Source organism: Vicugna pacos, chromosome 25 (assembly GCF_048564905.1).
Source record: "Vicugna pacos chromosome 25, VicPac4, whole genome shotgun sequence".
Classification (NCBI taxonomy): Eukaryota; Metazoa; Chordata; class Mammalia; order Artiodactyla; family Camelidae; genus Vicugna; species Vicugna pacos.
In genome coordinates, this window is record NC_133011.1 from 31701460 (window position 1) to 31729044 (window position 27585).

General features: G+C 43.1%; 1 protein-coding gene across 1 annotated transcript in view; it reads right to left on the minus strand.

The window, feature by feature from the left end:
- ADCY8 (adenylate cyclase 8) overlaps positions 1-27585 on the minus strand; it is a 196475-nt gene that overhangs the window by 68294 nt on the left and 100596 nt on the right. Inside the window, exons 7-8 of the mRNA XM_031690382.2 lie at positions 25372-25642; positions 7189-7386 (exon numbers count right to left, since the gene is read on the minus strand). Coding sequence (XP_031546242.1) covers positions 7189-7386; positions 25372-25642 — 469 coding nt within the window. The remainder of the gene's footprint in view (positions 1-7188; positions 7387-25371; positions 25643-27585) is intronic.

Consider the following 27585-nt stretch of genomic DNA (forward strand, 5'->3'; position numbering starts at 1 on the left):
AAGAATTCTCTTAAGGGGAATTATAATCTTGCATGTGGTCTTTTGTCTTAGTAAAAGATTTTGTCCTTATTCATTCCCTCGCTTCCTAAAAGATCCTCTACCAATGAGTGGAATTCTCCACTTCTCCAGGGACCTATAGGAAAGGTGTCCTTGGAAATGACCACTGGGCCCTTATACCTCACTGAGTCCTTGGTCTAGAAGAGAACTTGGCTACATATATGTATGTATATATATAAAACTAATGAGGAATTTAAGAACCAGATATGGGGAAGAGCTGATCAAGGTCAATTAAGTGGTTGGTGGACTAGTTCAGATGAGAAGCCACATCTCTTGGCTCCTGATGGCGTATTCGTTCCATTAGACCCCTGTCTTTGGGCAGGAAATGCCTGAGCACAGCAACTGAACCAACTCTAAATGGGATTTATGCTAATTAAAAAGGCCATGCCACTTGGGACAAATTATAAATGCTTCCTTTGAGAGCTTAGATTAAAATTTTGATTATAGTCAGCCATCAATATCCATGGGCTCCACGTGAATAGATTCAACCAACCACAAATAAAAAAAATCCATGAAAAAATGCCCAAGAAGTCCCCAAAAGCAATACTTGAACTTGCCACTCCCCAGCATAGTATTTACACTGTATTTGCAGCTATTTACATAGCATTTATATTGAATTGGGTGTCATATGTAACTTAGAGATGATCTGAAGTATACAAGAGGATGTGTGCAGATTATATGCAAATGCTCCATCATTTTATTTAAAGTATTTGAGTATCTGTGGATTTCGGTATCCACAGGGCAGGGGTGTGTATGTGTGCTGGAGCCAATGCCCTGCTGCTACAGAGGGACAACTGTCTTATTATTTTTCAATCTGTAGGCTTTGGGTGATTCAGGAAATGGTCCAAATATAGTGCAACAAATCGAATAATAGTGAGTATTGTCTAGTGCAAGGTAGGCGATAGGCTACATGCTTTATGTAGATGATTTCATTTAATTATCACAGCAACACTTTAAAGAAGATCCTATTTATCATATCCCCATTTTGCAGATAATGAAACTGAAAATGAGGATAACTGAGTAATTCAACCGGGACTTCCCAGATTGTAAGTAGAGGATCCAGAGAGTTTGACCCCAGTGTGTAAGGTCTCATTGGCGGCACTCTCTGGGGCAACTTTGCTATTTTCAAGGTACAATCATCTTCATAAGGTGCATGACCATGTATGTGTCTTGGTGTATTTCAGTGATGTGGTTTACAATACAAAGAAAAAAATGTGTTAAAAATTTGAGCTTATGTAAATCTTTGTTAGAATGAAAGTGAAGCATGAGCTGAGCAAAGAATGGACCTCAGAAACACCCATGAATTAGTCTAATACATTGGCACTGCTTCCCATACCCTGGGATACAAGACACATTAGGATTGCTCCCTCCCACCATTTTTAATGAAGTAGTTTCTCTAAAGAAGCTCTAGAAGTGTAAGATTTATTTTCAGTGAGGGTTTAGCCTCACCCAGAACTGTACTGGCATAGGGTTAATTGGAAGGAGAGGGAAAAGAATAACTACTGCATTTATTCACAGGTTTATTATGTGAGTATTATGTCACCTAATTTTCACAGCAGTCCAGTGAGGGCAGGTAATATGATCACTGTCATCTCCCTGAGATCAAACACCTTATCCTGTATCACTCAGCCTGTATCTGGCAGGAACTGGGTTCCAGTCATGTCTACTGAGTAATCAAGGCTATGTTCCTTCCTCTGTCTTTTAGAGAAAACCAAACACTTGTGAGATAAATGAAGCTTTTGCAGGTGTGTGGGTGTCTAGCTGAGTGATGGAATGCTATCAATTTGTCGGTATCCAATAATGATCCACAAATCAATCAACCCTTCACTGCACCCACATCTATTTCCAAAGTGGGATTTGAATCAAGCTTTGTTTGACCCCAGAGCCTGAGCTCCTGGGGCCATTGTGAGGCTTAAGGAGACATTCCTTCTAGGTCTGTCTGAGGCCATGTTGGCCTTCAGTATGGACCTGGGAACTTCTGATGTGACCTGATCTCTCAAGGCATGAGGCAAGTGATTAACCCAAGTCCCAGGATGCAGCCAAGGACAGAGAAAGGTGACGACAACTCAGGACGCCAGAATCCCAGAAGGGTTTTCTCAGATGGTAGGTCCCCCTGCAAAATCAGGATATTGAGGGCAGAGTGATGGTCAGGTACTTGCATTTTAAACAAGATCCTCAAGTTTGAAAACTGTTAGCCTAGGACAAAGAGGCTTTTTATGGCTTAAATTGGTAACGGTGACAAAGGAAGCCTTGATTTCTCGAAGAAAAAAGTCTCACAATTTAACAGAAAGATATCAGCATTAAAAGAAGGAAGGAAATCTAATTGTCATTGATATGGTTTGATTTTAGGACTTAGCCCACTAGAATGCCCACATCAAAACATAAGTTTCAATTTTGAAGCATATATTAAACTTATCTTAATCTTTATTCAAGATGAGGAAGTTGCCTCATTCTGAGGTGGTCACTTTGTTTTTGAAATACCAGGCTAAGTGAAGTCACTCCAAGTAAGGGTGTTTCTATGTTATCAAGCTCTCCTAAGGCACTAAAAGTTTTGGATTGGTTTCTCTGGCCTGAAAACATCCATAAGTAATTATAATTAATTGCCTTCCCCATCCTAAGCTTCATTCTGAGCCTTGTTCTAGAAGAGAAATAAAGGCCAGAAGCTGAGAAATACCATCTTCTTGTAAGTGTTCTGAGGTTAAGCTCTTCATGATATAAAGAACACTCGCAAATCAATAAGACAGAGGTGCTCAGCACAATAAAAGATGACGATTAAGACAAATGTTCAAATCACACAATTAAGATAAATGTACAGATTGCACAATCAAGAGGAATGTGCAAATCACAAAAGAAATACAAAGACCAAAGTATAGAAAACATATATAGAAAGACATTCGACCTCAATAATAATTTTACAAAAAATTACAGGATGAGGCTACCTGTTTCCTATCAAGTTGGCAATTTAAAAAAAAACACAGGCACAATTTTTGAGAGTGATTTTAGAATGCACCTTGATTATTTTAAAATGTGCATTCTCTTATACTTATTTTTACAGTTTTATCCTAAGAAGATAATTAACCACATGGATATATGATTTACTATGACAATGGTCATTGCCATGTAGTCTATAATTTATAATTTATAACAGTGAAAAACTGAGGGGGAAAAAGCCAAAAATGGTTGAAACATTCAATAGAATAGTACGCAGTTGCCGAAGTTATTTTGTAACTGAATATTTAATATGTGGGAAAAAGCTCAAGCAAAGAATGTAGAAAAGGGTCCCATTTTAATAGAGAAATTGCATAGATAAATATAAGGAATTGCACTCATGAAAGACCAGCATGGCAGATGCCACAATGTTAACAGTGGTTACCCTGGGTTGTAAGGTCACAGGAGATGCCATTTTCTTCTTTTTGCCTTATATGCTTGGTGGAAGCTTTTGGTAGTGAAAATGCATTATTTTTTTTTAGGAAGAAAAGACATACATAATAAAAGGAAAAAATCCAATGTGATTGACAGTGTTTGACAAATATGTCATGTTTTCTGCATCTCTTTACCACAGTTCTAATTTCTGTTTGCCCCTGAGATCTGTAAGCTCCCTTAGGAAATTTTAGCTGGAGATGAAAGAAGGGCAGTGGGTTCTTCTGTGAAATCTGGGAGGAACTGGAGAGGACCTTTGATGATTGGATTAGGTCCCCCTGCCCCACCTGGGATCTTCCCAGAAACCTCAGGTGGTTGCAGGGAAGTGAAGAGGTTGAGAATCACTAATCCTAACCTGGCTGAGGCCCAAGCCTTGGATCATATAACTTGCCACCCGTGTGATATTTGAGTGAAAGGATGTGCTATTAATAATTACATTGAGAAAATGGATGTAAGCCAGGACCATCTCAGGCAAACCAGGACATGTGTTCATCATGACCATAGGGAATGCAGCCTCATAGCACCGACTGCTGAAGGCTGTTAGGAGCTGTCCAACGATCTCATCTCACAGATGAGAAAAGCCGGGAACAGAGAGGGAACATGTGCTGCCCAAATTTGGCTAAGACACACGAGTCATGAGCAGGCTTTCCTGAAGCGTAACTCTAAAGAGTCCTCTGTGTGTATGTGTGTGACCCACCATGAAAGGACACAGCAAGGAGCGAGCAGAACTTCAGTTTTCTCTCCTGAAAGTCCACTGCCAAGAGTCAAACCAAAACCAACCCATGTCTTTCGGTTCTTAGAATTCACAAAAAATATCAGACTCCTAGACATAGAATACAAACTTGTGGTTGCCAAGGGGGCGGAGGGTGGGAAGGGATAGATGGAATTTCAAGACTGTAGAATAAATAAACAAGATTATACTGTAAAGCACACGGAAACATACACATGATCTTATGGTAGCTCACAGAGGAAAAAATGTGACAATGAATATATATATGTTCATGTATAACTGAAAAATTGTGCTCCACGCTGGAATTTGACACAACATTGTAAAATGATTATAAATCAATAAAAAGTGTAAAAAAAAAAAGTAGACTTTCAGAAAAAAAAATTCTCTACCTGACTTAAAATTTTTTTTTTTTTAAATTTAAGCCACATTCCGAGCATGATGGGCTCCATTTTGGAGTTCTCCTTCTTGGAGAGCTCTTTTTCCGTCTAACCAGTGCCAGGCTGGAGGCACGTGAGCCCCTCGCTGTCCGCTGGGTGGGTTAGTTCTGCTCATCCTCACCCCGAGGCTGTAAGCACAGCGCATTGGGTGGATTTTCTTTGTGCTGCATAGAAAATGAAGACCCTCACAGTTGATGGTGCCTTAGGCAGTGAAATACGATGGCCAGGTTTTGAGATCTAGGACCTCCACTTAACCTCTGGGAGGCTCAGCTTTCTCTTTTGTAAGTGGGGCAGTCGTGTTTCTCTGAGGATGCAGCAAACCGATACACACAAACACCAAGCACAGAGCAGATGGACACTGATGTGATTTTTTGGCTTCCGGAGCCCTGTGGACTTGAAGGCCCTGTTTTCATGTTGATAAGGCTTCTAGGACCCTTTCTTACTTGCTCTCTCTCCCAAACCCCTGCCCTGTGCCTCCTGCCTTATCTAAAGTTCACAGGGAAGAGGATGAAGATGACACAGGATTGTTGCCTTCATATAAGCGCCTGGGAGAGCAAGTCTCCAGGGCTCCTGGGAGGGACAGGGTCGTGAACAGACAAGGGCACTGGGCTTTGGGGTCACAGTGGGCTCAGGTCGCAGCCCCTCTACTGACAGCTGGGGTTTGGACAGACTACATAATCATCATAGTCACCAAGTATAAAATGAGGCTCATCATGACATCTCCTTCATACTGTCATTGTTGGTCCATTTGTGCAAACAGCTTGGAGCAGCGCCTGGCATTTGGTAAATACCTGCTGATGATTACTTTTTATATATCCTCTGCTCAGCAGTAACACAGCCCCTGGAGAGGGTCTCAGGGCAGGAGTCGATGAGAAATGTCTCTGTGGCATGAGGGGAGGGAAGATTTTCTGAGGTGCCCCACTTGCCCTCACCCCGGGAACCCCTGTAATGCAGAGCACACTCAGGCTGGTGCAAGGCTGGACTGTGCGGGGCTACATCCCTGCATGTCTGTTCAGGATGCTACGCTTTGCTTCCCTTAGAAGAACCTCCCTGGTCACAGAAATCAACCTCAGATACACGGTGCCTCCCCTAGGTCCATTCCTCCTCCAACGCCTGCAGGTGAGAGCCAGACACTATTGGATAAAACACATTAGAAATTATCTACAGCGTGCAGGGGTGAGGTCGTTAGTGAAGCAAGTACACCTTTAGCAAGAACGAATAAAAAGGCTTTGTATTGCCCTGGACGCAGGCATTTACACTGGCCAATTGAGAAGATTCTTTGCAAGACCACCCTGCTCTTTTTAGCTCCTTTAATGTCGCAACCAGGAAAGAAAATGCATTTAATTTGGATCTTAAGCCCTTAATTATATTACTCGTAAGAAACGTCCACCTGCTATTGCGGGGGTAGGGGGGTGCCTGTTGAGCAGGCAAAATGTTTCTTTTCCTTTTGTTTCGTTAGTACATAGACACAATACATTTCAAGCTGTGATTCGCAGGTGAAGATATTAATTTTGGAGTTTGCAACCTCTTGGTAGTTATCAAAGAAGCTCATTAGGAAAGATGCATGTGCACAGAAGTGTGAATTCTCCAAACCTACAAAAGTAGAATCTCCCAGGCAGCTGAGCAAAGTCACAAAAAATTGCTCACTGGAGCTTCACGGAGTTTCGTATCAAACTCCTGAAATTTGCTTGCAAATTCCCTGCTGTTCTTGCCTGAGGCCCCTGCAGATGCCAAGCGTCTCCTGTGCTCAGTCAAGGAGGGTCTGTCAGCTTCCATCAGTGCAAAGGAGCGGCCCTGTAGATCAGGGACAGCACCCACTTCCTCACACTTTACAGTTTGGAGTCAGGGTGGGAGAAAGGGCGTGGAAAAAAAGTCATCATCAACGTGGTAATGGCTGCCACTTTTGAACAGTTGATCTGATCAAGGCTTTGCCTGGAGCCTTTCATCACAACCTATGAGGGAGGCACGTCCATCATCCTCATTGTGCAGAGAGGACCTCATCCTCAGAGGATCCTTCACTTAGTGAAGGTCACATAGCCAGGAATTGGCAGAAGTAGAATACGAACCCAACTCTGAATCCACAACCCATCTGCTGTGCCTTCGTCAGGGGGGCTCTGAGCAGTGGACAACTGGGAAAACGGGAGAACGGGGTCTCGAATCTAAGAAAGACAGTGTTTATCACTAATGTTTGCAACAGGTTATTGGATGCCCTTGTATATTATTTTACAAGGGTTGCGGATTCACTTAAAATCAAAGGCAAGTGGGTGCTAAGGTCACTTGGGTTAATAATCTCAAACTGGAAGGAACTCCTTTGTTCCTTTTGTCATCTTTTCCTTAAAGAGCAGAGCTGAGGCTCTCTGTATCTGACCGGCATCTCCTCTCATGGCCTTCAGTCTACTCATGATTTTCAAAGAGAAAAGAAAAGGCAGTATCAAACCGAACAAACAGCAAACACACCAACCAAAACCACAGCCCCTGGGCTCTCTCTCCGGTCCCATGAACATTTACAGTTTACTTCAGAAAAAGAGCCACTGTGGAGTCTACCTTGTGCTCCAGGCTGGAGTCTTTAAACATCAGTGAGAATGGCTTGATATGCTCTCTTCTCAATTTATCGCCACTCCGCAAGTCGATGGTATGTTCTATTCTCTTGTTAATCTCCTCAGGCCCAGACTGGACATGCAAAGCTTGTGCAAGATGGTTTGGAAGTAGATTTATTGAATTTCTTGTTAGGGCAGCCAGAGTCTAGGGGGAAAGCACATGCAAACACCATAAACCTGCTAGTCCCCTTTGGGTTAAAAAGAAATGCAATGTGTTTAGGTTAGGTTGCATTGCAAACAGTCACAGCATTCCATGCGGTTGTATTCTGTGAAACCTACAGAAATTTAATAAGTTAGCACTTGGTTCAGAGAAACACAACCTGGCAAAACAGCACATCGACAGGGGCATCTCCCTTTCCTCTGTGGAGGTGCACTGAATTCCTCTGGGTCAGGTGTTTGGAGAGCTGTCGGCTTGGAAATGTTAATCAAGACCCTTTCTCTAACCAGGCCCGTCCCTGGTATGAGAGAAAGAAAACCAATGCAAATAACAGAAAGGAAAATGTACCTGAAAAGCCCACAGAAGAGATCATCTCCAACCAAGAAGATTCCACATTTTCATGTGGTCTTTACTTTAATGGTGGTGGAGAGACTTGGGGACCCATGGCTTGCATTTTTTTTTTTAATTTAGCATTTCTCATGGACAGACAGCCAAATGCGCCAGGTTTCCCTCCTTAAACTTCATGAAGATTGTTAGATTTTTTTTACCCTTCACAAATGTTTTTTCCCCATAGACCACTATATATCTATATGTTCATATAGATATATGTGTTTAATTTCCTTTAGGCAAAAAAAATGCAAGCAGTTGCAGCCTCTCACCATTTCACAGGATTCAACAGCAGGAGGTGGGGAATTCCAACCACTGTGGTTGGCCATTGGGTAGGGCCACATGGATGCAGAAACAGCATTGGTTTATGAAGACACACCCGATTTGGCAGGGAGGACGCTGTCTCCTGGAGACTCAAGATCAACTGGCTGGATCTAGCCCAACGCAGTGCTTACCCACAGCTCCAACTTAAGACAACTTCTTCGACAAAAAAGTGGGAGTTGGAGCTGGAGGGAAATAGGGACAGCGATGCTCATCCCCTTCCCCCAAGAGATCTCCTCGGGGAGAAGCATGGGATGCAGCACATCTGTAAAGAGGGAAGAGAAAACTGCCTCTGTATACACTCATTGCATCCTTTTTCTCTGCCAGCCTCTCATCTTGGCCAATGTTAGACCATAGGTTAGACTGAGATAAAGTGATGGAGTCAGCAGATGGCAGCCTGTGAGGGCTGACACAGCCTGCTGGAGGCCCTCCCGCCTGAACCCTTCATTTACCCGTGAGCCTCAGAGAGTCACGCTCAAGGGCCATCAGCTCATCTGCAGCCCTGTCAGATCCTCTTGACTCCAGAGCCAAAGCCAGAGTGGAGGATTCAACCTCGTGAAGCCTTCTAGCTCATTCCATGAGGATCCCTCCTGTGGTACTGTGGGACTACTCATTTTAACCTTCATGGAGATATCCATTGTGACCTAAATCCACAGTCTTTAAAGAATCCTATAGCGGGGCTTTATCCCTGGTGGAATTTACTGAAACCTCTTCTCCGGCCCCAGGATAAAGGATGGAGTTGCATGTGCTAACATGAGAAAGTAAAGTATTTGCTCTTAGGTCACTGGAGTTAATTTCAGCTCTGAGTACCAAGGAGGCCACCACAGAGAAAAAGATAGACCTTAGGGGGAAGTATGGCTGAGAGGCAAGGAAAAGAACTGCAGTGGAGAGAAGGAAGCAGGGATCAACGTTCCAGAAAATTGAACAGCAGGATCCAAGCAGGGCCAGAGGGCTTGAGCCCTGGGGTTAAATGCTGTTAGAACAGCATCTCAGAAGGCAAAGGAGGCTGGAGTCCACCCTCCGCGGATCTCCTATTGGCTCCTTAAGCAGAAATTCTCTCCACGCAGTTTGGAAAATGACAAGATTAAGTTTCCTGTCTTGGAGAGGAGGTGGAAAAGACACTCAAGCTGCCCTTGTCTAGACGTACATTCTGGCTTAAAGATGCCAGGATGCTCCCCTGGCAGCTGCTTGGAGCTGGAGTCTGACAGCTGGAGATGAAATCAGCTCAGTATCTATGCATATTCCTAGTTAGGCACTTCCCTCCTCTTTGTAAATTGTATTTTCCTACAGTTTTCCTTCTTCGAACTAAATTGAGCCTTCCACCCTGCCAGTCCCTCATGCCTTCAATGGCTTTTAGACCTCCGGATTTCACCGAGAGGGGGAGTTTCAAAAACATTTTTGGACTGATTTATTTAAATTTTAGCAGCAGCAGCACAGCAGTGATTGCCGCAGCTCCAGCTCTCTGATATGACCACATTTCATAAGAAGAAAGAGCATTCTTTTTTCAATAAGAATGCCGTCAGCTCAAAACAAAGGATGGTCCTAGATATTGAATGCATTTAATTCAATAAACATCCTCATTTTTCTCATATCGATGGGGACTGTTGAAAATGTTGTCAGGGACTGGCTTCAGCCTGAAGGACTGCCTTTAGAAAACCAGGAATAGATGTTGCTTCCTGAGCATCTGGGCTGTTGACCACTTTTGTAAGGCAGAGACCAATGAAACTGACTCCTTTCAGAGCTCCTCTGACCCTCATGGAATTCTCCTGACTGTCTGTGTGGCTGCTTCAGATGAGACAGCAGCTTGGAAACACCTCTCTTTCTTTCATCATTGCCACAAGGTTACAGAGCTGGGATGTCAGTGATGCTGAGAATTCCTTTCTTACCCAATTCTTTTTATCCCTTGCAATTATATCCCTAGTGTTTTAATGCAGGTGGCCCATGCTCAGCGATCCCTTTTCTGATCATTTGTTTTGTCAGTTACATATGAGAGTTATATACGCTGTTTGACAAGTAGTCTCTCTCAACCCACCTCACACCTTCAGGATATATGTATATATACGCTCAAGGGAGGACCAGCATCAACTCAATTAGTCAGGCAAGTTGGAATTAGGAAGGGAAACCATCTACTTTCATTTAGCCCCAATGTACCGCTGCAAAGTATGAGTGGCTTTGGGGGAGACTGTAATTTGAGATTATCTGTGATACCCTTCCTCCTCCATTAGTAATGGCCTCTGAGATTTCAGCATGTGTATCACCTTCAGTAAGATAATGCTGCCAACAGCAAAGATGCAGACACTGATATCTTTACAGTGATTCATTTGTAAGCAGTATTGGGAAAAAGTGTAAATGTCATATCTGCTTGTTTAGAGTCTCTGATGGAACAGGCTATTTTTAACAGAATATGGCTGTCTCTTTTTAAGACTTACAGGACTAGCTTGAGTGAAATTGGAATCATGCTAAAAATACCATATTTTCAAATATGATTCCAATCTTAAATTGACCTCCAAAATTTTGAGGTTATTCTTTTACATAAACAATTTGAGCAATTGGCTAGAGAATGAGGAAAAACTGGGTAAAATGGAAGGAAATGGGAAATGCCTTGAGACTAATCGAATACCAATTATTATAAATGTAATATATAATTCAATTATACACTAAAACATATGTTCAAATATATATATCACGTACAATTTAAATACGATACTAAATATGCAATACAAAATGCGTCTATTTATTGACTTCAGCTGGTGTTTTCAGACATTTAAGAGGCCAGGTTGGAGCAGCAATGCTGGGAAATATCAGAGTTTGTAGCTTAGGTCGCCTCTCATGTCTGCGTCTCTTCTCAAAAAGACACTGCAACCCCGCGATTTATCCTAACCAAGATCCACGCCCTCCTCAGGGGGTTTCAATTGCTTCTTTGCTCACAAGTGCTTAAGACAGATCAAAACCCAAATGAAAACTAGAGTCCCTTCTAAACCTAAGTTTCTGAACATAGGGTCTTGCGAGTCTCGGGGTCTCGGGGTTCTGGTGAAAATGACCATCTACGTAACCCTCTGTAAACTGTATTTGAATAGGGTAGGAAAAATTCGTAAGTCCTCTCAAGCTCCTCATTCGGTTTCTGACCAGAAGACTATTCTTTGGGGATCGTTTTTAATCTATATACACACTAACAACCTACTTTTTTTTTTTGAAACATGTGTTACTGCTTCATGGATAGCCGTAAACTTGGATGTTCTTTAATCAGTTTGTGTCTGCAAATAAATTCTTCCCAATAAGATTTCAGACTGAAGGTGAACTCGCTAGAAACATCCAGCTTTGTTGAGTTAAAAGCACTTTAGCTCTTACAGATCACATATTCCAATATCAAAACACCCTCTAAAGCTTCCCTATCGACATTGTAAACCAGCTTCCACAGTTTCAGTGCTGGAATTTGGGGAAGTCACCACTCTCTTTCATCACTAGATCCTCTGAACTAAGTCTTTCCTCCAAATTCTGTTCCCAGGAACACAAGGATACAGGGATGCTTCTTTACAAAGAGGTTCTGTGGACCAGTCAGGAAGTGGGAATTCACTATTTGCATACTGCCATCTCCTGCCCTCTTTGAGAGGAGGGACTTTGTCTCTTTTGTTAATTTCATTGTCTGCAGTGCTTATGCCAGTGCCTGGCACCAAGCAGCCACTCGGTACCTGTTTGTTGAATGAAAAAATTCTTATATCCTCTGGTTGGAGTATCACGGTACACGTTACTGAAATAAAGGTGCTGACAAGTTCTGCAGCAATATGAATTTTAAACTTTGTATTTTTCAAACTTTTGTAACTACAAAACAATTTTTGCTCGAATCTCAACATGTTCCATGGAATACCATTTGGGAAACAGTACTCTAAAATTCTTCCCTGGTTTTGTTCACAAGTCCTACCCAGTGGATCTGTTTCTGATCTCTGAATAGGATCTATTTACCTCCCTTCATGTGGCCACCTTCTAAAGTCCAGAGTTTCCTTCCACAGGCTAATGGTTTCAATTTCCCCATCATTCCACAGGTGACATGGTTTCCACATATGGCACAACGCTTTCTAGTTTGTCCACGCCCTGATTATACCACACTCCAGAATCAGACTCAATGCAAATGACATCTGACCTTGTGCTGGGGCCTAGGCACCTGCCGCAATAAGACCTATCAAACAGTTACTCAGTCTGTTACAGCTAATGCATTTGAACGTGTGCAGCTAGGTTGCACGTCCTACTATTTCTTTAAAAACCAACTCAGACATCGCCTTGTCCAGGAAGCCTCTGCGGAGACTGCATTTAGCCTTAGCACAGCAGTTACTCTGATGTAATTGCCTTATTGTGTGTTTGCCTGTTCCTCCGGGCTCCAGTCTCCTTGAGGGCCAGGCACGGTGTTTTATCCATAACTAAATCTCCAGCATCTGGCATATTTGGTAGGTGCTTAATAAGTACCTGTGGAATGAATGACTGAATGATGAATGAAGGGTTGAATGGCTGTGTAAGAATATTCCTAGGGCATTGTTTTCAACCTCTTGTTACCAAAAGTCCTGTTATTTTTTCCTGTTCTCCCCCAAATAGACTCCAAATTTGGAAAGATTCTGTTTGCCAAATTGTGTTTATTACTATTCAATCAAACGCCTAGTTTTTGATCAGCAGGAGAGAGAAGGCATTACCACAGCAGTTGAAGAGAATTCCAGCCAAGAGCAAGAGCCTCGAAAGGCAGCCTTCTGATGCTTGTCAGTATGAGGTTTAATTCAGGTTTCTGGAATCCAGAGAACCGCCTTCCCCGTTCCTGCCTCCCATTGCCGGCTGCTAGGGCACCACGGGTCGCAGATGGGAGAGCACTAGCCTGCAGGCTTTTCTGGGACCCGTGCCTGGGTGAATATCAGCCTGGATGTTTCCCGTGAACCAGCATAAAGCAGAAGGTGGAGGTCCCCCAGTGAAAGGGCTCGATCTTTTAGCTCCTCTGGGAGATGGACGTGGAAGCCTCGAGCTCTAGCCGCAGGTAGCTGTGACTGAGATCCCGCACTGTGGGCCAGCTCGCTGCTGATTTGGGGAGGACCCAGAGAGGACGCCCAGTCCAGCAGGCTCAGGGCCTCGCAGGGGCCCCCTTACACCTCCTTACTCTGAGATGGCTTATCCTGTCCCAAGACTCTGCTTGTTCCCCGTCTCAGGCTGGAGCCTGCTCTCAGAACCAGGCAGGGCCTCTGGCTTCCTCAGCCCACTCCTGGACCATCCTCCCATCGCCTCAGTGGCAGCATTGCCCTGTGCCTCCCTTGGAGGCCTCGGTGGCTGCATTTCAAGACTGTGGCCTGCAGGGCTTGGGCTGTGGAAAAGGCAGAGATCTTACCTTTCAGTCCCTAACCTACTTCTTGTGTCTTACAACTATAGGCTCATGTGAGGAGAAATTGCCAGGAACAAACACTAAGCCTGAATAAGAGTTCCCAGGTGTACACATTAGAGCGATTTTTTTTTCTCTACTGTTTATTAAACCCCCAACCAACCCCCAGAAGGGAAAGGCGCCTCCTATTCTTTTAAAGAAGCTATTTTAAAATTCTTTTTAAGAATGTTCACTTGGGAAAGTTTTGAGGTGCTCTGGCCTGCAATGATTTGCGTTTGGGGCCTCAGGAAGGATGCCTGCTGTGTTTGAAAGTGGCACAATTATTTTTTCCCTCAAATCTAGGGATAGGGGAGCAGAGGTTTCCTTGGATGTACATGTAATGTTTTTCTGGTAAGAAGTTTCTAAGTGTTTTTTTTTGTGTGAAAAGCGACTTGGCGGGGCCTCTGGGAAAATACACACGGGGCTTCCCAGAATCGGCCGCATAACAGCTTTTTCTTATAAGGATGGAGGTGCTGGTGAATTGACGATTCTTCCCTAAGCAAGGCGTGTCAGTCGAGATTGTCATGACTTCCCTGTCTGTACTGAGATAACGGAACATCACATCCAGATTGTAGTCTGATGGCTTTGCAGAGAGGGGTGCTGTTTACTTTCTCTTTTCCTTTCTAGGTGTTTATGTCACTATAATCTGCTTTCCAAACAAAGCAAAAGAATGTTTAATGAGCTCTTACTGTGGGAGGAGGTTTAAGGGACACCATGATGGGAAGAGGTTTAAGCAATTTTCATCATCAGCACATCGTTTCTGCTCCAGGAGACAAAGTAACAAGGGCCCACTCTGTTTGCTGAAATAGAGTCCCAAAGTTTCCAGCCAGCCGGCTGCAGGGTTCCAGCGCCCTTCTGCAGCCTGATTCCTGATCCTCAGTCAGGGGCCCACAGTGTCAGTCTGGGGCCCAGGCTGTTTGGACAATCATTGCTTCTCACCTTTGGGCAGAGCTGGAGGTTTGCAAGTATTTCCTGGATGTTGCATTCGACAGGGAGTAGAGGATGTGTAAAACCCTTTGTCACTTTGTGGTCTGAAATTTCAACCTGTCTATGATTAAGAGAGCAAGACAATGACGGGGAGGAACCGCTGCTTCTGGCAGATCCCACAGTAAGCATTTACTAGTTTGCTACGGATTTGAACCCCACAAACTCACTCTTGACCTTCTGACTAATACTGATAAGGTGGATTATTAAGACAGTTTATTTATTTTGGGGTTTTAGGTCCCAGATGTGCTAGGCTCCCTTCCTAGTGTACTTCCTCTGACATTAAATGCCTTGTTCTTTGCTTCAGTACATCCCACTGGTGGGTCCAGGCTCTGGGCACAGACATTCTGGTTTTGGTTCTCTTTGGATGGCGTGTGGACAAACGGTCAGCTGTGTTTGAGCTTCCAGGCCGATCATAATTCCAGGTGACTGGGCAGAGTTCTCAAAATGAGGGAACTCAGAGCCCACAGAGGGAATCGCCCACATTCCAGATCTTGTCCCCAAGCTCTGGCCGAAGGACGTCAGAGCCAAGTTACCCCAAAGCAGGTGGTGTCTGACACTGATTCTGTCCTGCTAGAAGCTTGTCTGGCTCTGTTTGACCAATTCCCTGTTAGCTAATTCAGGATTCCTTACTCTGATTTTATCTTTTGAATTCCTCAGAAAGATGCTAATCTTGGTTTGGAGATGTGATTCAGTCATTACACCCTTGGATCATTTTTAATCAAAAATAGTTCTTAACCTTCTGCAGAATTGGCTGAAACAGAACTTGACACATCCATTTCGACGTGGCCACTTTGAAATTACATGCTTTGAGGCAAGCTGCCAACTGAATTTGTAGCTTTTAAAAGATCGCATCCGTAGTGATGTGTGAAAGAGGTACTCACATCCCAGTAATGACCTCATCGCAGGGTTGGGTGGAGGGGGGCAGAGGGGTGGGGTGAGCATAGGGAGGGAGGAGGCAGGATTCCTGCTCTGGACGTGACTCATGGGTTGGGGGAGAGAGAGGCTGACACGCTGATGGGATCAAAGGATAGGTGTGAATCAGAGTACTCGAAGCACTGAATGGCTGGGCCAAAATAGGCTGTGGCTGGAGAGGTGACCGCTATGCTGTTGACCAAGTGACCTTCTGGGTTGGCTAATGGATTGGCTTGGCAGTGGGATAATTTCAGCTCAGGAAATGAATAAACAAACATGTATCAGGACCTAAGTTACTCAGTCATTTTGTGACCATCAAAGATTGTAAATTTTCCAGAAATGTCAATGCCATGGGGAAAATAAAATATGTGTGTGTGTGTGCGCGTGCATGTGCGTTTGCACGCGTGCACATGTTTATATGCGTGTCTTTGTTTACTGAACAGGAATTTGGAGAAAACTGAAATATAAGAATTACCTAACTTTTATCTTTTTTTTTTAAGATCTGAAGTAGCTCTTTTCGTTTAAGACCGTGACATAAGTATTACATCATGAGTTGCTCATAAACTGCTCCTGTTTGGTTTTGTAAGTCTATAAGTCTCATTATAAAATTTAGTAATTATGTTTAGTGATTGAGGACTTCCTGAATTTGGCTCCAACTGACCTGACCTTCAAGAATCCAGCCTCTCTTGCTCGTCCTCAGTGATGGGGACACAGCCGGGGAAAGAAGAAACCAGTCAGGTAGCTTCTACTTCCTCTTAGTCTAACTTTCTCTACCACACGTTTTTCTATTGGAATCATCTAACTAATTTAGCTCTTGGCTATCATTATTCCCAATGTTTGCTTCTGAGTTTATCACTTAAGAACAGTCCTGTGTCTAAGTAATCCAAGACATGGACTCTTGAGTGGATGCTACCGCATGTGACGTATACAAAGCCCTTATCATCTCATGGTGTGAAGATATCCCTTAGGGGACTAAAGGAGATGTAAAAGTCATAGAGTGGGAAAGAAACACTGGAATCCAGTGGTTCACAACCCAAAATTCACAATAGTAGTTTGGAGAATTCTACTCCAAATTAGAGTAGAGGAGTGATATGTGTGAGGGCCTTTCAAAACGTTCCATTAATACCCAAGGAATTAAGACTGTAACTCCTTTTCAGTACAACAAAAATGTCAAGAGTCTTTGCTCTGGGCTGGAACTGAATCACCTTAGAGTGATGCCACCTTCACTTCCTTGTTCAGAGCAATAGCAACGGTGGGTCATGACACATGTGCCAACTCACTTTTAAAAAGGGAAATACAAATTCATTCACACCAAATGCAATTTTCTTTGGGGAAGAAAAACCTTCATACATATGAATTGCACCAGGTCAAGACAATAAAAGGTATCCTTGATGGAGAAAAGATGGGAAAATCCTGATGTAGCTTAAAGAAGAAATTTCACAATGACAAATCTTAGCTTAGTTGTAGCAAAACTGACACCAAGATTAATAAAACTTAAATCTCAGTCCTATTCTTTCAGTTAGAGGAAATGAGTCAGAAAAAAATTATCCAGATTTTTGCTCTTTCTCTTCCTATCTATCTTCAGATATTTAAAATATCATGCATTCATCGATTCCAGCTCCTCAGGCCACAATTTTATGGCTCCCCAAACAACTAGTCAATCCCTGGTGAAAGAAGAGTGCAACTAGTTTGTTTAGAAAAGCTTCAGCCAGTTGTCAGTCACGGGGTGACCAGAGGCTGCATCTTGTGCACCTGCCAACTTAAATGCATCTCCAGACCTGCAGTTCTAAGTGAGCCACAAACTCATCTCTACTGTTATCTTTTCCACCTTAGTCTACCTTTGGAACTTCAGCGAAAGGGAGGATGATGAGTCAAAGCTAATGGATCAGATTGCCTACTTAATCCACTCAACGCTCTCTGGAAGGCTTCAATTCCATTTGCCTTTCTGAAGAGAGTGAAAACCAGACCCCTCTCTAATGTCTCTTCCTGGCTGAACTCAGCTGATATTTTCGGAGTCAAGGCTAAGAACAGCCTGGGGAGTTTTGTTGTCCGAAAAGACTGTGTTACTGGAAGAGTGCAGATTTACTTCAGGGAAATGTCCAGAGCCCTTCACGTCTTCTACTCAAAAAGCCTGCAAATGTCCCAACCAGTGAACGTCAAAACTTAATCTGATGTTAAAATAGTTAAAAAGAAATTACCTATGGAGAAAAGTTTGCCTGTGTTTTCCTGTAAACTAAGACTGAACAGGAACCATTTGATATCCAGCAGCTTCACACAGAAGCAGTAAACTCTGAAAACACACCTTCCTCTTCAAGACCGACACCCAGTATTTCAGGCATTTTTAGGGGAAGAAATTTCAGTGGGAGCTCTCTGTGGGGAAAGAGAAGCATGTGCTTGGGGTTTGAGGAGCAGAAACTCAGGCTGAGATGGTGGCCTTGCCGTCTCCCTCCTCCTGGGGTCTTGTGCCCTCGTCCTTGGCTTAACTCCTGCTGGTCTGTAGAGCTCGGCTTAAAACTCACTTCTTTGGGAAGGTCTTCCCTGATTACCTGGGATGGCTATTCAGTCCTGCCATAATGATAGCAGTGCCCACACTGAGCCTGTTGACTGTTAGTGGCGCCACTGCACTGTGAGCTCCCTGGCAGCTTGCACTCCTTCTTCACTGTTCTCTCCCCAGCACTCAGCCCAGCGCCTGGCAAACTGTACTTGCTCAGTAAGTCGTTGAATGACCAGTGGCTGAATGAATGAGGAAACAAATGAGCATCCTGGGGGTTCAAGGATGACTTGCCCAAGTCAAATGATAAAAACAAAAGAAGTTTGAATTTAGAGAGTGCTTGGTCTTTTGGGCATTTGTATGCACAAAAAAGGAGCAAGCCACTTAGTTTGCCTCCCATGCTTTAGGGGCAGAAACAGAAGGAAAGAAACCAGAGCCTAGGGGTCAGCATTTCTCCGCAGGAAAGCATAATGATCATGTAGAAAGCAGGGCCCTGAAAGACGCAAAGTGTGATGACGTTTGTAACGATGCTTGCCTTTTCACCTGCATATAATCAAAGCGCTATTATCCAGAATGCTGAGAGAAAGAGCAAATTCCGTTCCCCAGTTAGATTTACCCCAATAATTTTTTTTCTTTTGCTTTAACTCTTGCTCTTGATTTGGTATTAATGTTTTAAGACAGTTCATGAGGATGACAGTTATGCTAAACTGCCAGCCTACACTAGGGTGACTGTAAACAGTGTGTGTTCTCATTACTTCGCAATGAATTATTTGTTCTCTGGGCTTTGGGTGGCAGGATTCTGAACTGTAGGTAACTCACCAGTGTGGCCACAGACTCCCAGCATGTGTCTGAGGCTGAGAAATGGAATGGGGCAATGTTGGAGCCGAAAGGAAGTGGAGGAATATACAACCCAGTTCTGCTGCTGTGGAGATGAGATCCCTGAGGCTTGGAGGGGAGACGTGGTCGCCCAAGTCCTTGTGGTAGTTAGTGGAGCGATCAGGGCTGTAACTCAGCTCTCCTGAGTCTCTATTCTGGCCCTTGCCACAATCCTATGGGACAATTTTGGGTCCTGCAGAGATTTGCTCCCAGATCACAAGACTCATGCCTGTAGGACTAAGTTTACTATGAGGAAACTTGAGCCTTCAGCATCAGGTCAGCATGAAGGTTTTCATCAGCAAGGTGATCAGAGGAGAATTCTTCTTATTCCAATGGATACAGAAAACAGGATCTAAGAGAAGTCCCAGCCGAGACTGATGAAAACATTGTCACATAAGCATGCTCTTATACCCTACTTTCCGCCACCACCAGCCTGGCTCCCTACATATTTCCTTTTCCTCTGGTGTCAACATTCTCCAGTCTAAGGGGACTAAACCAAATGGATGTTTGTTTTATTACCAAGTAGACACGAGAGGCTGCCCAGCTTAGTCCTTTCCAGGCAAACAATGATCTCATTGGGATGCTCAGGGAATAAGATGTTAGCTGGCATGATATGACTGCCTGGAAGGAAATATGGTCATTTTCTGAAGCTTCCACAGAAAATTTTGAAATATCCCTGCTGAGAAAGTGACCCATCTTCACAAAGTGAATACACACACACACACCACACACACACACACCCTTTTAAGACTGACTGACCAGGAAACCAGGGAGAAGGTAGAAACCCAGCGCATACCTTCAAGGACACAAAGGAGAAATGGAAAGTGTGTGGTTTTTGGAGCCAGACATAACTGGGTTCTAATTCCAGCTCTGTTGTTCACTCATTCTATGCCCTTCAGGGAATTAACTGATCTATCAAATCACTATTTTGTCACTTGTAAAACAGGCACATCACACTTCCCCAGTAAGGCTGATGTGAGACAAAGAACGTGAGAAATGCTCCTAGCATGGTACCTTCCGCAGTCTCTCTCTCTATCAGCATTAGTGATGCCAGGGATATTTATCCACATTCCTGGCAATGAAGCACATCTGCTCTCTGTCCTGTTGTGTGGAACACGGGCGTGCCTCATCTTATTGCACTTACACTTTATTGTGCTTTGCAGGTACTGCAGTTTTTACAAATTGAAGGTCTGTGGCAACCTCGCATTAAGCAAGTCTTCTGGTGCCATTTTTTAAAACAGTATTTGCTCACTTGGTGTCTCTATGTCACATTTTGGTAATTCTCACAATATTCCAAACATTTTCATTATACTTACATTGTTTTGCTGTTATGCCGATCAGTGATCTTCTGTTACTACTAGGACTCACTGAAGGCTCAGACGATGGTTAGCAAGTTTTGGCAATAAAGTGTTTTTAAATGGAGGTATGTACTTTTAAAAGACATGCTACTATTGCATATTTAATAGACTACAGTAGAGTGTAAACATAACTTTTATATGCACTGGGAAACCAAAAAATTTGGTTTATTGTGATATTTGCTTTATAGTTGTGGTACAGAATTGAACCCACAATATCTCTGGGATATGTCTCTACGGAAATTCCACTTATGTTTTCAACCTTCATGGTGCACATATGAACTTCATGATAACAATAATAACCAAAGTCAGTCTACATGGAGATACAACTAATATATACCATGGAAGTACCAATTGTGTACTTTTCCCCGGGTGACTCTTTTAAAAGATCTGGAGGAGTAATAGAAAGATGTCTAGGTTCTGATGCTATGATAAGCGTGAAAGGGATGGATGGACAATGGTAATGATTTCTCAATATATGAGGGGCATAACCCAGGCTCTGAAAGGGGGTTTCCTTCTAAAAGAGTGGCTCCACCTCTCTTGGCATATCACTTGTCATAAAAATCAAGTTAAAATGATTCACATCCACATACAATACATTTTATAGTGACATAAAAGCTTCACCCTTTGGTAGCCACTTGTAAATCATCAGTAAAGATGCTGGTTTTCTGATGCGTCCATTCTTGCCCCCTACGATTCATTCTCCACAGGCAGCTACAGTGGTCTCTTAAAAGTCTAAATCAGATCACGTCACTGGCCAGCTTACAATCTTTCTATCACTTCCCTTAGAATAAAATCCAAAGTCAACCAGGTTTGCAGGATTGACTTCCATCTCCTTTAACTTCATCTTGTATTCTTTTCTTCCCTACTCACTATGCTCCAGCCATTTGGGCATTTTTGCTCTTCTTTCAATACACCAAACTTTTTCCCACCTCAGGGCCTTTGCACTAGCTGTTTCCTCTGTCTACAGTGCTCTTTTCCTGGTTATTAAAACTCAAGGTCTTTTCAGCACTCAGGTCAAACTTTAAGAGGTCTCTTGATGATCTTAACTGCAGTAATTCTATCTGCTCCCCAGTCACATATCCACCTATATTTCCTTCTCAGCACTTAGGCATTTTGGTTAATTGTCTGTATTCTCTACTCCCTTAAAATGTAAGCTCATGGAGGACAGCGACCAAGTCTGTCTTCTCATTACTGGATCCTCAGCATCTAGACTATTAAAGACTTCTAAATAATTGACTGAACAAGAGCTCAAGCCTACAAATAGATTTGCATTATAACATGCAACCAGAAAGGAAAAAATGTGATCTGTAATATAAGGCCCTTTTCTTAAGTTTTCATTTTCATCTCAAATTTTGTCTTTATTCTGAGAGATTCGATGACCATGTTGATGACTCATTCAACAATTTAGCCTTGAAATTTCTGGACATCCTCCCCCAGGTCAAAATGTTCACTTTTGGTGTACTTCAACTACCTCCTTCTACTTTTGTCACCTTACATTTCAGTTGTCCATTTGTGATCATAAACTTCTTGCTTTATAGTTTTCTTACTTTCATCCCATTCCTAGGCTCAGAACATAGGAAGACTCACGGGTAACTTGGGCCAGGGATCAAGGAGCCAGGACACAAAATCTGTGGGCGGAACACCTGCCCATGTCAGCAGTCAGGGATGCAAAGCAGAAGTGCTCAGGGTATCCAAGAGCAACCTGGATACCAGTGCCCAAACTGGGTTAAACCAAAAATTTTAACCCTGGACACAGATATAAGGGCAGGGAAGATGCATCACATCAAAACCAAGAGTTACCTTCAGGCGTAAACAGGGACTGGAAGACTCACATGGGAGCCAGAAATAATGCTAAGTGACTTCTCCTGCTCCTCCAAACCACTGACAGGTTCCTGAAATGGGTAGTGGAGAGGGGACTGGATGGAGTTGGAGATTTTCTTGGAAATCCAGAGCTCTCCTATGTCAACTGGGACAATTTGGCTTCTGACTTCACCACTGCATCACACCTGCCTCTTGACAATGACGTTTTCCAATCCAATTCCAGGTGACAGTTTTCAGTCTTCATCTTACTGGGCCTCTTGGCTACAATTGACATTGTTGATTACCCTGTCCTTCTCAGAATGTTCTGCTCTGTAGGCTTCCATGGCACCACATCCCCTGATCCTCTTCTGATCACTTTGACTGCTCCCTCTCTGCCTCTGTCATGGGATCCTGACTCTCTTTCACCTCCATCGGTCTTCCTGAGGTCTGTCCTGTGCCTTCTCATTATTTTACTTTACATGTTCCTTATAATGATCTCTTTCACTCTCATGGCTCCAGCACTCAAATTCTGGTGCCTGCGACTCACGTCCCTTGCACAATTCTTTTATGCCTGAGCTTCAGAAATGTGGGTTCAATAGCCTTTTGGATATTTCTCCCTGGATCCAAGCTTAACGTGTCCTCAACTAAGTTCTTGGAGTTTCTCACCCACTCTCCTTTCATTCCAGTATTGCTTATTTCAGTGGGCAGTCCTACCATCCACCCAATCACCAAAGCAAAAAACCTAGTGGTCAAACTTGACTGGGTCCTCTCCTTTACCACCCATACCTATCATTTAATTCATTCATTCTTTCAGCAAACTGTAAGCAAGTCTTGTTATTTATTAAGCACTGTGGACTGAATAGTGGTGGGGAAAACAGATACAATTCCTGGCTTCATGAAGTATATAAACTAATGGCTGAATTTCTCTAAAAAGTTTCTTTCCTCTATCCCTCCTGCTCTTTTATTACTAGCAGTAGTTGGCATGTAATATATGCTCAATTAATCTTTATTGAATGAATGAATACATGACCATGTAATTATCTGAACATCTGCTGTCTATACAGGTCAGATTATGGCATGGCATGCCGATGTCATTAAAAATATCTCAGAGCACAGTTCACGAATCAGTAGAAGCCAAAACATCTGGCCAATTTAGCTAGAAACCCCCCAGTGAAGCATTAATATGTTTTATCTGTGTTATGCAAACACTCAGCTGGTCTGACCTTTCTGCAGTACTGACTGGGTGTTTTGGCAGAGCACCGGCTCAGCCAGACCGGTCTCGATCTCTTCCAGGCACAAATTATGTCTCTGAATTGCACACATGGCTCACTGACTTCCAGAGCTAAGCATAAGTGCAAACTCTGCGTGCTTGTGACCATTTAATTGACTTGATCATTTCCAAAATGTTATTAGTGCCACTTGGTTATTTACGAATATCAGCATACATTCATTGGCTCTAAAGTCTGAAGATATCAAAATGAGTTGAGATTATTCATGTTAAAGATGTCACAGATGGGTTGAATACAGGCAAAACTCAGGCATTGTAAGAAATATACAGTATGGTTAAACACCAAGAATAATAATCTTTGACTAATAATGACATCATTTATAATAGCTGTTTGATGACATCAGTAAATATCTTTAGGAAATCACCAGAGAAATATTTCAAGTGTTCCTACATAATTTTACTAGATCAATCAATCATGAGATAAAACCAAGCATCTCTACCTCTCTTCTGGGTCCTCAATTCTTAGTAGCAAGGATAGGTACACTGAGATTAGAACAGTTGAGAATTATCCCCATTCCCACAATCAGCTCAAATGGACAGAGTTTTTCAAAAAGAAAGACCAAAAAGAAAACGAAGGCCAAAAAAAACCAAGAGAGACAACTGTATGCAGAGTTGCTGAGGTGTTCAGAGTGAGGCATGCATTTTCTTTAAATAACCAGCATTCAGGCTCAAGCTAACAACAGGCAGAAGAAATCTAGGGCACCTTCCACTGGGCACGCGCCTACTCCAGGAAGTGTGTAACACTGTGCTTCTGTGTAATAGCAAATTGTACCATGCACATCAATTCAGGGATGGAAGGAGGTAGGCATCGAAATCAGTGATGACTCGTGTGGGCGTGATAATTCTGGGGGAAAGCAAACACTCACAAAAGAACAGAGAAGGCCTAAGGGTAGACTCCTGTGAGGCATGCGGGCTGGGTTCACCCTGCGCTTCTGCCCAGTGGAGCCTGGTCCATGCATTCATCCATCGCTCCCTCATACAGAGCTGGAAGGGAGACCGAGCTTAACCTGGCCTCAGGGTGCCCCATCCATCCTTCAAATGCAGAAGAAAGAGGCAGGACTTTCAGTCCTTTAACCTTTTCCACTTTAAACGTCTTTAAGCAGACAGATTTTTTTTCACAAGTTAATATAATATAAACGATAAGCTAATGAGAAATGTTCAGGTCCATGGATTAAAACAATTAACTCATATATGTCTTCACAAAGCTCCAGATGCTATCAGTTGGGTCTGGTTACTTCATAGTACCCTCAGCTTTTCTTTGGCTTAGAAGAATCTGTTTACAAGTCTTTTTGTCTGTTTGTTTGTTTGTTTCTTTAAAAAAGTACACTGAAGCCATACAAATTACATGAGTTCAACTATACATGCTTGGCCTAAAGGACTAAAGGGAAAACCCATGTCAGAGCAGGTGATATTGCCCGTGCCTTGAACAAGCATCTGGGGAAGGGAGCACCTCTGAATCCACTGAGGTTCTCCCTTCATCAGCCTCAGTTCTCTGGTGCCTCTTGTCATCAGAGCATCTCACTGGGTTTAGCATGATTCTAGTATTTGAAGATATAATTAAAAACAATTTGATTATTAATAATTTACACCTTATGTACTGACTTCACTGCCCTATTCCTCACAGAAGATGCAAATCCAAACTATGTAAGAATAGCATTATGTGAGTGGCTTTGAAATTGCTTGCTCCTCCTGAACGCCTTCACCCTGACCTCCCTGGGGGCAGCTTTTACATCTCCAAATCAACAGTGTCCTCTGGTTTTAAACTTCAGAGGGCAAATCAGTACTCTCAGCTGGCCAATTACCTGAAAAATGGCATTCTTGTGGCCTTGAACTTCCGCTTTTGCTGCTAGTTTAATAGCATGAGGTTTATCTTTTCCAACATGAGTAATTATTTTTGGTAAAATTATAACTGAGCTTCACAATTTTTAGCTACGTCAAAAAAAGGAAAAGAGAGAGGGTATTGGGAGCCCTCTGACAGTTTTGGACTTTTCCTTAGACGGCATACCCAGGTTAATTCTGTCCTGAGGAGATACGTTTGATCATTTGCAATTACAGTGCTCAAGAGAAAAGGTTAAAGACGAGTTGGTTTTCTCTGAGGCATCTCTGGGTTGGAGGTTCACTGGCACATGCATTCGTGGCTAACCAGAAGAAGGAAGCCAGGACTTACGTTCTGTTTCCCCACTATGTTATCGAAGGGCAGTTCGGGGCTCCAGGATCCTTCTGTGAACGTTGCCCCACTGTTTCTCCTGTCTGAGGAGCTCACAGACTCCTTGACAATGTCTTCGGGCAAAGACAGTAGACTGTCCTCAGGCTGCTTAATTAAATAGGTCTCTATGTTGTGCTTCCTCAGGAATTCATTCCTCTCTTTTCCATGGCCCTCTTCCACATTATAGTCCCCGTTGAGGCAGTCCAGGGTGGCTTTGGAAATGTGAATCCTCCTGTGTGGACAAAGCATAGGTTGTTACACACTTGACGTGGCTTGCAAAGTCCATTGCCGTTTTTGGTCCTGTGCACACCCAACATCAGGGCTGCAGGTGGGTGCTGTGAGGACATGCCCTCAAGGGCAGTATCTGTTCCCCTGAAAAAGCAGAGATCATAAAAGAAAACAGAAGTGTAAGCATCAACCCACGAGCAGGGAGGGTGTCTATCACCAACGTCACCCCAGTTGACGCTGCAGCCTCTGGTGAATTGCGGCTCCATTAAGCCACACTTAAGCACTTCCTTGGCTTTTCTTAGGACTATCAGCCTGAGCCCAGCAACTTTTAAGAATCAGTGATTTTTCAGTCATGTTGATTATTTTGGAAAAGTAAGCTCCATAAATGTTTCTGAACCTTAGCGGTAATTATTGTCCAGATTTCCATGCAACAGTAGTTCTCAGTGTCTTGGAACTTTTCCTATCATTTCAGTTTTCACATATTTGTGTCTTGTTTCTTCACCTTGTCTATAATCATCTTTAGAACAAAGGGAGGTCTTTTTAGTCTGCAGGGCTACAAGGAGGGTCCTTCAGGGAGACCACTGTAAGATGCAATTTCTCCTGCAACGCACGTATGGGAAGCAGATAAGATCAAAGCTGTGGACACGTGTAGGCTGGCAGCCGGCTGGCTCACTCACAAGGTAAGAGATTCACATTACCCGCCATCAGAGCTCAACACTCAAGTTCTCTTTTTAGCAAAACAACAGATGACATCAAGGGCCTTAAAATCAGATTTGAATCGTGGGGACTTCCCATGGTGAATCCTTCCAGGCAAGAGTTTTTCTATTTTCATAACTATGTAACTCAGCCAGACTACTCATTGCTCTGGGTAGACTAACCTGGTGGTCAAGCATGGACTTTTCAGATTGAAACCCTAGCTCTACTACCGCTTGCTAGCTGAGAGAGCCTGGGCAAGTTACCTAACCTTTCTATGGGTTTGTTTTCTCACCCACAAAAATGGATTTGTGTGAAGTAGTCAAAACAGTGGCTGGTACACTGTATATGCTATAAAAGCAAATGCTTAAATTATTAAGAATTTTTTCAAAAATGTCAATACCTTATTTCTGTTGTTTATTTCATGCCTTCTCAAGGCTCCTAGGATAGAGTCTAGGTTCTGAACAAGGTCTCTAAGTTCTCCACCCTCTGCACCCTGCTACTTCAAGGCTCATTTCTTGACACCCCTCCCTTATAGTACCCTATGCTCTCTCCAGCTAGTCAAGTAATTGGCATTTCTTCAACTGCAAGGTGCCTACCAAACTCAGAAAAAGCCATTGTCCCTGCCTACAATGCTCACCCCATGCTGCCCACATGGCAATTTCCTACCCACTGATTCCGCTCCCAGTCATTTCCCTAGGCTGACTTCACTGCTGTCTCAAATGAATGAATGAATAAGGTAGATACTTAAGACTTGACTTGGCTTCTGTGATTCTAGAAACAGTATATCCAAGGAAACACTAATTTTTTTTTAATATTATCTCTACTTCCCCTGGTCACCTTTCTTACCCATCCTGATAAGTTCTTGCTTACACAGAGAAGAATTCACTGTAAAGGACATATAAAGAAACCGAAACTACAAACAGTGCATTTCTGATCATTTAAGGCACATTCTGCACATTTTCCAGATAAGTATCCTTGGCGATGGTCACTGATTTCAAAGGTGAGGTAAGCTACAGACATGTTTCGTTTTATTGTTTGCCCCTTTTTGCCATTCACAGATGTTTTTCTTTTTAACAAATTGAAGGTTTGTGGCAACCCTGAGTTGAGCAGATCTAGCAGCGCCATTTCTCCTACAGCATTTGCTCACTTCATGTCTCTGTGTCATGTTTCGCTAGTTCTCGAAACATTTCAAAACTTTTTCATTATAATTATATTTGTTATGGTGATCTGTGGTCGATGATTTTTGATGTT